Raw genomic sequence first — 10,770 nt, forward strand, 5'->3', positions numbered from 1 at the left:
AATTCTGTCTTTGGGCTGGGCACCGTGGCTGACACCTATAATCCCAGCACTTTGGGAGGCCAAGGTGAGGTCAGGAGTTTGAGACCAGCCTGGCCAACATGGTGAAACCCTGTCTCTACAAAAAATAGAAAAATTAGCCAGATGTGGTGACACATGACCATAGTCTCAGTTACTTGGAAGACTGAATTGAGAGGATCACCCAAGCCCAGGAAGTTGAGGCTGCAGTAAGCCAAGATTTTGCCACTGCACTGCCACTCTTTTTTTGAGAACTTATTTCAAAAATAAAAAAAGAGAGGCCAGGTACGATGGCTCACGCCTGTAATCCCAGCACTTTGGGAGGCCAAGGTGAGTGTACCAGCTGAGGTCAAGAGTTCAAGACCAGCCTGGCCAACATGGTGAAACCCTCATCTATACTAAAAATACAAAAAATTAGCTGGGCATGGTGGTGGGCACCTGTAATCCCAGCTACTTGAGAGGCTGAGGCAGGAGAATTGCTTGACCCCTGGAGGCGGAGCTTGCAGTAAGTCAAGATTGTACCACTACACTTGAGCCTGAGCAACAGAGTGAGACTCTGCCTCAAGAAAAAAAAAATAATTAGCCAGGTGTGGTGACGCACGCCTATAGTCCTAACTTCTCAGGAGGCTGAGGTGGGAGGATCACTTCAGCTTGGGAGGCAGAGGTTGCAGTGAGCAGAGATCGTGCCGCTGCACTCCAGCTTGGGTGACAGAGTAAAACTCTGTCTCAAAAAAAAAAAGTTTTATTGGCAAACATCACAGTGTTTCAATGATTATAAATATTTTTGGTAAATTAATACGAGGGGGAGAGACTGGCATCTAGGATGACTTTTAGGTTTCTGGCTTGAGCAACTAAAGGTGTTGGGAAGGAGAGGGGGACTTGGAGGAAGTGTCAGCCCTCATTATGTGACACTTTAGCCATCTTGTTCAGGCTGGATGTGATTTTCTGTTTCTCCCTAGACCAAGATGGAGATACTGAATCTGCATATTGTTTCTCCATCAGTGAACAGAGGATCATAATTAGAGTTAGAAAGGATCTTTAAAATCATTTAGTTCATACCCACATTCTGCCCTCCATTCATCCCTCAAACCAATGTTTGCATTGCCTTCACATTTTTCCTGTGACATGATCATCCATGGAGACGAAATTGCTTACCCTCTCTCAATTTCCACAATTACAAATGGCAAATAATATTACCTACCTCACAGGATTAAATAAGATAATATATATAAAGCATTTATTACAGTGCCTAGCAAGTGTTTAATAATCTCATATATTAGCTTAAAAATGACAATGCTGCACAGTTTGCAACCCACTAATAGACTGTGAAATCAACTTTTAGTGTGCAGTGATCAGTAATTTTTTAAAGAGAAATAGAATAGATAACATGTAGTGTGTGTTATTACACAAAATGTTTGTTTCCATGTAAATGTGGGTTTATATGTTATATATTTATATGTTTATATAGCATATAAATTTATACATTCATACTTATTTTTGTATGTGGATATATACATATGTTTGTTCCAGGTCAAAATGTGAAATGTGGGTCAGGTGGGAAAAATTTTGAGAAGCGTTGCAACATACAATTCTTTTCTTCCTTTGCTGATCTATGTTGAAAGCCAGACCTTTTTTTTTTTTGAGATGAAGGCTTGCTCCATTGCCCAGGCTGGAGTGTATATGGCATGATCTCTGCTCACTGCAACTTCTGCTTCCCAGGTTCAAGAGACTTTCCTGTCTCAGCCTCCCAAGTAGCTGGGATTACAAGCACCCGCCACCATGCCGGGCTAATTTTAATATTTTTTGTAGAGATGGGTTTTAGCCATGTTAGCCAGGCTGGTCTCGAACCCCTGACCTCAGGTGATCCACCTGCCTCAGCCTCCCAAAGTGCTGGGATTACAGACTAGAGCCACCATGCCCCGCCCAGACGTTATTTTTAAAGAAGTTATAAAGTACTATGTAAAATATTTATATTCCCAGCTCCTAGCACAGTAACTGGTAAACAGAAGGTGCCAAATACACGTTGATCGAACTAGGAACAAGTTCGATAAAGATACATAGATTAGCGGTTCTTCATATACAGACTACTTAGTGGTTCTTTCCTGGATGATCAGACTTCTTTTAAGAAGTTGTTGAAAGTTTTGGACCCTCTTCCCAGAAGTCCCGAGAACTCAGTTCTGAACGGATTCTAGAGAATTCCTGAATCCCCATGCATTGCTCCTCTAAGGTTCTGCGGGCACTCCCCAAGTTAAGAACCTGAAAGGGCCGGGCGCGGTGGTTCAAGCCTGTAATCCGAGCACTTTGGGAGGCCAAGGCGGGTGGATCACGAGGTCAAGAGATCGAGACCATCCTAGTCAACATGGTGAAACCCCGTCTCTACTAAAAATACAAAAAAAAAAAAAAAAAATTAGCTGGGCATGGTGGTGCGTGCCTGTGATCCCAGCTACTCAGGAGGCTGAGGCAGGAGAATCGCCTGAACCCGGGAGGCGGAGGTTGCGGTGAGCCGAGATCGCGCCATTGCACTCCAGAGTTCCAGATGAGTGAAACTCTGTCTCAAAACAACAACAACAACAACAACAACGACAAAAACAAAACCTGAAAGGAAGGTGTTTAACTTCTGACCGTGGACGTGTGAGGTCAAGTGAGGAAGAAAGTTTGGAGTTAATTTTTTTTTTTTTTTTTTCTGAGACGGAGTTTCGCTCTTGTTACCCAGGCTGGAGTGCAGTGGCGCGATCTCGGCTCACCGCAACCTCCGCCTCCTGGGTTCAGGCGATTCTCCTGCCTCAGCCTCCTGAGTAGCTGGGATTACAGGCACGTGCCACCATGCCCAGCTAATTTTTTGTATTTTTAGTAGAGACGGGGTTTCACCATGTTGACCAGCATGGTCTCGATCCCTTGACCCCGTGATCCACCCGCCTCGGCCTCCCGAAGTGCTGGGATTACAGGCGTGAGCCACCGCGCCCGGCCGATAATTTTTAAAATTCTCCTACAAATCCTGGGATTCTAGAATTTTGGTGTTGGGAAGGTACAGGCAGGTACAGTTTGGTACCACTAGTGTCAAAGAATAGTGGGAACAATTTTAACATACGTTCCGCCATTTGAACGCCACGGCAATCCTATGATGATGAAATTGAAGTTCTGACGGGCTCAGTGGCTCGTCTGAAAGGAAGGAACTGGTACGCTCTGGAAAAGGGACTGGAACCACATTTCCAAATTTTGGCGACGAAGTAGGGCAGGGCAAAAAGGGTGGAGAAAGGGGCGGGACTGCGCACGCGCATATTTGCATTGGCGCCGACGTCTCTGGCTTTCCTTTCGCTGCCACCCTTCCTCAGACCGGTACGGTGGCCGACGGGAATCAGACGCTGGGGATGAATGAAGGTGCTGGGTGCAGGTTGAAAAAGTCTCCCGCTTTCCTGTCCCTACAGTCCCGGTTCTGCCTTTGTGTGGTGCCCACATCCTTCCCCGTTCGTATCGACAACCTGGTTGGTCCCGGCGTCTGAGTTCTTGGTGCCCGAGTCGACTCGGGGCACAACTAGGGTTTGGGGTTCCGGATTATCGCCTAGGCCCAACTTCGGACCGCGCTCTCGATTTCTGCCGCGCCCCACCCCTAGGACGCAGAGTCCGTGTGGGGTTCCGTCAGGCTGGAGGGTAGATCTTAAGGTATGAAGCGTCCGCTTCTCAGGCCTCAGCGCGTTCCTCGGTCCCAGTCGGCGAGTGGCCGGACTTTGCTCAGCCTGAGGGACTTGTTGGTTCTGGTTGCGCCCGGGGCGAGATGGAAGAGCACACAGGTCTTGGCGCCTCTGCTCCATCAGCCCGCCCCTCCGTTGAAAGACCAGCCCCTCCCTGAAAACAGCAGTTTTTACCCACGGCTTTTACCCACGCTGCTGCTAGTCAGTCGGCCTTGAGAGGCAATGGCTTTGGCTACCTGCTCGCTACCTTTTTGTTTGCCTTTTGTACCTGGAGACTCCTGACTCCTGGAGACAGAGAAGTGCCCTAGTGAGACGTGTCTTTCCCAGATAGCACCCACACGTCTGCTTTTTACCCAGTAACACAGGGGACATAGGATAGTGATGTGGCCTCCAGAGCCTTGAACCTGGCATTGCTTCTGCCCAGTGAGGTGATTTGCTAATTTTTCCAGCGACTTAATGAGGATGCGAAAAAGCCAAATAGTTCTTTACGTATATCGGGTAGTCATGTGAAACTATCGGGGTATGAAAGAAAGCACTTAACTATGACCATTCACTTACTTTTATTTACATTTTGTGGCGCTTATATGACTGATATAGTGGAGAAAGTCTTGGACTGGGATTTTAGTAGATGAGTATTCAGCCTTGGATTGTGCCTCTAACTAGTAATATTACTTTGGGCCTGTTACTTCATCTCTCTGGGCTTCATATTCCTTCTTTGTAAAATATGAGTATTAGAGCAGAAGATTTCTGAGGCTGGAAGAGTCATTAATATACTGTTTTCTTTCTCATTTTCCAGATGACAATATAAACCTAGGGAGACAGAGAAGCCCTGTCTCGATTTTGCCAGAAACATCGCCAACATAGGGGCCTATTAAAGATACACCACATTTTTCAGGGTTTTTAGAAAGTTGGGTGTTCATACACGCGCAAGTTAAACGCCTACTTTGATTTGTATTTTTACCATTAGGATCAACAGTAATGATGACTGAGTGTACAAATCTTCAGTTTGTCAGCCCTTTTGCTTTTGAGGCAATGCAGAAGGTGGACGTTGTTCGCCTGGCATCTTTAAGTGATCCAGAATTAAGACTTCTCCTGCCCTGCTTGGTACGGATGGCACTTTGTGCACCTGCTGACCAGAGCCAAAGCTGGGCTCAGGATAAGAAACTCATCCTTCGCCTTCTCTCTGGAGTGGAAGCTGTCAACTCCATTGTTGCATTGCTGTCTGTGGACTTTCATGCTTTAGAACAAGATGCCAGCAAAGAACAGCAGCTTAGGTAATGTTATTTTATGTAATATGTTGATTTGGAATTGCCAAAGAATGGGGAATCAAATATTTTTCAGAGCTCTCCAGAAAAGAGAGAATGAGAATCTAAACTCTGGAAAGCGTTTTACTTAGGTCTTTTCTATTGATGGTTACATTTCTAGAATCTTTTGACTTCCATTTATAAAATGTTGTCTAGAGAAATTTGGCAGTGTGCTCGTGCTCTTGCATGTGGGCTAAACTCATTAGGCCAGTTACTTTCAGTGGGAAGTAGGTAGGGTAACTTCCCTAGATTAGAGGGATTTATTGGAATCACTTGGGAGGCTTTTTTTTTTTTTTTTTTTTGAAACAGAGTTTCACTCTTGTTGCCCAGGCTGGAGTGCAATGGTGTGATCTCAGTTTACTGCAACCTCTGCCTCCCAGGTTCAAGCAATCCTCCTGCCTCAGCCTCCTGAGTAGCTGGGATCACAGGCACCTGTCACCATGCCCAGCTAAGTTTTTGTATTTTTAGTAGAAATTGAGTTTCATCATGTTGGCCAGGCTGGTTTTGAACTCCTGACCTCAGGTGATCCACTTTGATCCACTTGCCTCCAGCTCCCAAAGTGCTGGGATTACGAGTATGAGCCACTGGTCTTGGCCTCTTGGGAGGGTTTTGTTTTTTTTTTTGAGTTGGAGTCTTGCTCTGTCACCGAGGCTGGAGTGCAGTGGCGCCATTTCGGCTCACTGCAACCTCCGCCTCCTGGATTCAAGAGATTCTCCTGCCTCAGCTTCCCGAGTAGCTGGGACTACAGGCGTTTGCCACCATGCCTGGCTAATTTTTTTGTATTTTTAGTAGAGACAGGGTCTCACCGTATTAGCCAGGATAGTCTTGATCTCCTGACCTCGTGATCCTCCTGCCTCGGCCTCCCAAAGTGCTGGGATTACAGGTGTGAGCCACTGCACCTGGCAAGGAGGCTTTTAAAGCTTAGATATTCCCAAAGAATCTGGGCAGATGCTATGTCCTTCCCTGCGCATTGTGAATCTAGTAGCAAGCCACCATTAGTGGAAGTGAGTGTTAATTGTCAGTTGTGGTGGAGTATTATACGTAGGATGTGAATCCCTGAAATACATAGGCAAACTAAATAGCATTTGAGAAGTAACAGAACATTTTGGAATATTTTATATATCTTTTTGTAGCTTATTTCAATAAAAGATAATTTTTAGGTAATTATTTTCATACCACTGTTCTCATAATTGTTTTACATGTTTGTGCTTCATTAGACATAAACTTGGAGGAGGCAGTGGAGAGAGCATCCTGGTATCACAGCTTCAGCATGGACTGACGTTAGAGTTTGAACACAGTGATTCACCTCGTCGATTACGTCTTGTGCTTAGTGAACTGTTGGCAATTATGAACAAGGTGCATTTCTTTTAACCACAGCTCAAAGTATGCATGATTTGTTGTCTAGGGAGGTAGACAGAAAAAGAGGCAAGAAGGCAGGCAGGTTGAATTCTCCTCCACTTTTATTTATATTTTTGTTTTTTGAGACGGAGTTTTGCTCTTGTTGCCCAGGCTGGAGTACGGTGGCGTAATCTCGGCTCACTGCAACCTCCACCTCCCAGGCTCAATTGGTTCTCTTGCCTCACCCTCCTGAGTAGCTAGGATTACAGGTGCCTGCCACCATGCCTGGTTAATTTTTTGTATTTTTAGTAGAGATGGGGTCTCACCATGTTGGCCAGGCTGGTCAGGCTGGTCTCAAACTCCTGAACTCGGGTGGTCCACCTGCTTCAGCCCCCCAAAGTGCTGGGATTACAGGCATGAGCCATTGTGCCCAGCCCACTCTACTATTTCTATATATGTTTTTTCCTTTGAAAGGCTGAAAAGATATCACAAGTCTGCCTTAAAGGCTTTCTCTAATCATTATTTTCTCTCATTTATACCTGTTCTGCATTTTCTATCAGGGGGATTTTTTTCTGCATGGAATCCATACAATAGCTTCTTGACATTTAGAAGGGGATTTATCTCAAGACTTGTCCAGATTACCAAATTTATTACCAAATAATACCTTTATAGGATATAATTCCTCCTATAAAGTATAATGAAGTATAACTGAAAAATGTATGTAATTCATTTAGACACTGGATGAGCATTAACAGCCTCATATATGACGGTAGTGGGGAGTATCAATGCTGAATTGGATGTAAGATGATTGGCTAGTCTGACCATGTTGGCCAGGCTGGTCTCGATCTTCTGACCTCAGTTGATCCACCCTCTTTGGCCTCCCAGAGTGCTGGGATTACAGGCGTGAGCCACCGCACCCTGCCATGAATTTATATTTGTTAAACTGCTTTAGGTTGACTGTTTTTGGCTTTTTAAAAGCAGTTTATGTAGGTTGCATTTGGCTTGCCTTATCCTTTAATTCCAGTTGTCTCCAAATATTTTGACAGAAATCAGTTCTTGAGATTGATACTCCTATATTTGAATAATAATTAACATGACTGCTGTCTGTGGTTAAATTGTTGAAATTGATTGAATGCTGCATATTCCGCTGTGGTATATTAGTGATATATTAAGAGACAATCTGTGAGCTCAAGAAATAATTATAAAAATAGGGATTTAATTATCTTAAATTAATAGAGTTCAAATCTTTTTTTTTCTTTTTCCTTTTTTAAGGTGTCTGAGTCAAATGGAGAATTTTTTTTCAAGTCTTCTGAGCTTTTTGAGAGTCCAGTATATTTGGAGGAAGCTGCAGATGTACTTTGTATTTTACAAGCAGGTACTGTACTGAGTGCTAAGATGCATTTCATATATAGTTTCTTGTTAAATGATACTGTGTAACTTCTTAGCCTGGTATGCTTTGTTATTTTAAGGATCATATAACAAATATGTACTTTAAAAGTTGAAGTCAAAAGTGACTAATAGTTGGAAATGATTAAGTAAATTTTATCATTTTCATAGTGTCACATATTATGCAGACATTAACATGGTATCTTTGATTTAATTATTTTAATGCTGATTACTGATTTTGGAAAATGTTTACAATATGTTAAGTGAAAAAAGCAAAGGGCAAAGTGGTAAATAGAATATAATCACAATTTTGTTAAAAGTTAAAGCAAAACCAATGCCCATGGTGAATTAAAATATTTATTTTTTTTTAGAGACAGTGTCTCTCTGTTGCTCAGGCTGGAGTGCAGTGGCAGGATCATAGCTCACTGCAACCTTGAATTCCTGGACTCCAGGGATCCTCCTGAGTAGCTGGGACTACAGGCGTGTGAAAACATTTTATATTAACTTTGAATGATGGGATTATAGCGGATTTTAATTTTCTTCTTTGTACCTTTTTGTATTTTCCAGATTCTATATAATAGATATGAACGATAGAAATAAAAGAGGACAGAAAAATGTAAAGAAGGCCGTTGCTCATGCCTGTAATCCTAGCACTTTGGGAGGCCGAGGCAGGAGGATCACTTGAGCTCAGGAATTTGAGACCAGCCTGGGCAACATAGTGAGACCCTGTCTCTACAAAAAATGAAAAAAAAAAAAAATAGCCTGGTGTGGTGGGGTACACCTGCAGTCTCAGCTGCTTGGGAAGCTGAGACAGGAAGATGGCTTGAGCCTGGGAGATTGAGGCTGTAGCAAGCCATAATTGTGCCATTGCACTCCAGCCAGAGTGAGACCTTGTCTTAAGAAAAAAAATGTAAAGATTTTCTTGAAAATAACTCTTTAGACCAGTTCAATAAAATAAAATTTCCTGTACTGTTCTGTTCTGTGCTGTGCTGTTCAGTGTTCTGTATGGCTATGGATTACTTGAAACGTGGCTAGTGTGATTGAGGAACTGAACTGTTTTTAATTTAATTTAAGCATCCTTATGTTGCTAGTGGCTATCCTACTGGACAGCTTAGCTCTAGACTATGAAAAGAAAGTACTTTAATTTCTTTTAGATGACATTTGTGAAATGTCAAAATATATTTAATAATGCAATGAAATGTCACTCTTGGCTGGGCACGGTGGCTCACACCTGCAATTCCAGCAGTTTAGAAGGCTGAAGCAGGAGGATCACTTGAGCCCAGGAGGTTGAGGCTGCAGTGAGCTATAATCACACCACTGCACTCTAGCCTGGGCAACAGAGCAAGACCCTGTCTCAAAGAAAAAAAGAAATATCACTCTTTTAACACTGGGGACAGGCATGGTGACTTATGCCTGCAATCTTAGCACTTCAGGAGGCTGAGATTGGAGGATTGCTTGAGGCCAAAGTTTGAGACCCACCTGGGCTAGACGGTGAGATTCAATCTCCACAAAAAAAAAAAAAAAAATTACCTGGGTGTGGTGGAATGCACCTGTTAACAAATACTAACACTGATTTTGTTTTCTTGTAGAGCTCCCTTCCTTGCTTCCTATAGTTGATGTAGCTGAAGCCTTGCTACATGTTAGAAATGGTGCCTGGTTCTTGTGTCTCTTGGTGGCCAATGTTCCTGATAGTTTTAATGAAGGTAAATATAATTCTAACATGGAATATTGAAGAGATTTGCTTGGGCATGTACAGGACCTATTTTTTTGACCTAAGAAGAAACATTAATGGGATTCTATTTGAGTTTTTATCTTTTAAAAGTTTGTTAGTATTTATTAAAGAATATTGAGTTCGTAAATTGTATTTAGTTTAAAGTTCGTATTGACATGCAAATTTAAGTGTGATATGTAGCAAAGAAATGTGTATATATATATATATATATATTTTTTTTTTTTTTTTTTTACAAAAGTTTATTTATCTTTTTGAGAGGAAGTCTCACTCTGTCGCCAGGCTGGAGTGCAGTGGTGTGATCTTAGCTCACTGCAACCTCCAACTCCCTGGTTCAAGCGATTCTCCTGCCTCAGACTTCTGAGTAGCTGGGATTACAGGCATGTGCCGCCACACCCAGCCAATTTTTGTATTTTTAGTAGCGATGGGGTTTCACCATGTTGGCCAGGATGGTCTCAATCTCCTGACCTCATGATCCGCCTGCCTCTGCCTCCCAGAGTGCTGGGATTACAGGTGTGAGCCACTGCGCCCGGCCACAAAAGTTTATCTTAAATGTATAGCAACTCCAAAATAACACTTAATGCCAGCTATCGGTGGCAAAAGATGTTATGGCAGGGAATACAGATGTTTGCGGTTGAAATGAAGGGTAACCGTCTCCTCAGGCACAAGGAAATAGCTTACTTTTTGCCAGATTTCTTAATTCCACCTGTGACCAGGGGCCTCTTCCCCAAGGCCTTCACTTTTAACTCCTCGAGTTTCTTCTGCTTCTCTTTTTGTTTCTGCTTGAAAGCCTTATCTTCCATGTCCATCTCCTTGGCCTGCTTCTTGGGCTGTTTCAGGAGCTTCTTGCCATCTTCACGCTGGACATGGTGCTTGCCGCTCCTTCCTCAAGAAAATTCTTTTTATACCATTAGTCACCAATGCTGTAATATAACAATAAAAAATACCAAGGAACTAGAAGTTATAATATCTATAATCAGGGATCAAAGAAGAGACATATATCTGTGAAATATCAAGAGAACAATAGGAGATATGTATAATTAGAAATCCCAGGAATCAGACCTTTGTTTTTTATTCTTAATGCTGCCAGTTTGCAGAGAAGTATAGGGTAGAAATTGAGAAAAATCAACTAAATTTTTTCACCTCTTTATGGCGATTGAAGGTTGTTGTTTGAGTATGAGTGATATAAAAATAAAAACAACATTTTGTTGAAAAAGGTAGTTTGTGAATTAGGAGCCTGGGAGGAAAAAGCCCTGGATCTGGAGTTACAATTCCTGATTTTGTCATTCAGTTTTTTTTTTTTTTTTTT

The 10,770-nt window shown here is 42.7% G+C and overlaps 2 protein-coding genes across 4 annotated transcripts in view; one reads left to right on the plus strand and one right to left on the minus strand.

Annotated features, from left to right (window-relative positions):
* Positions 1–3,312: 3,312 nt before the first annotated feature.
* Positions 3,313–10,770, plus strand: part of INTS2 (integrator complex subunit 2) — a 65,478-nt gene continuing 58,020 nt past the window's right edge. Inside the window, exons 1-5 of one of the 3 annotated variants that reach the window (XM_017539830.2) lie at positions 3,313–3,393; positions 4,672–4,978; positions 6,226–6,364; positions 7,619–7,721; positions 9,322–9,435. In XM_017539830.2, the coding sequence (XP_017395319.1) occupies positions 3,384–3,393; positions 4,672–4,978; positions 6,226–6,364; positions 7,619–7,721; positions 9,322–9,435 (673 nt within the window). In that variant the 5' untranslated portion in view covers positions 3,313–3,383. Of the gene's footprint in view, positions 3,676–4,671; positions 4,979–6,225; positions 6,365–7,618; positions 7,722–9,321; positions 9,436–10,770 lie in introns of all 3 variants that reach the window. The other 2 variants (XM_017539832.2, XM_017539829.2) reach the window with 2 other exon arrangements.
* On the minus strand, positions 9,980–10,665 carry LOC119472849 (translation machinery-associated protein 7-like). Its single transcript, XM_037742436.1, has 2 exons — positions 10,661–10,665; positions 9,980–10,343 (listed from the first exon to the last, which is right to left on the minus strand). Exons 1-2 carry the CDS (start codon positions 10,663–10,665, stop codon positions 10,139–10,141), a joined length of 210 nt encoding a protein of 69 aa, XP_037598364.1. The 3' UTR covers positions 9,980–10,138.

The sequence above is a fragment of the Cebus imitator genome, unplaced genomic scaffold (assembly GCF_001604975.1).
Source record: "Cebus imitator isolate Cc_AM_T3 unplaced genomic scaffold, Cebus_imitator-1.0 Scaffold121, whole genome shotgun sequence".
Classification (NCBI taxonomy): domain Eukaryota; kingdom Metazoa; phylum Chordata; class Mammalia; order Primates; family Cebidae; genus Cebus; species Cebus imitator.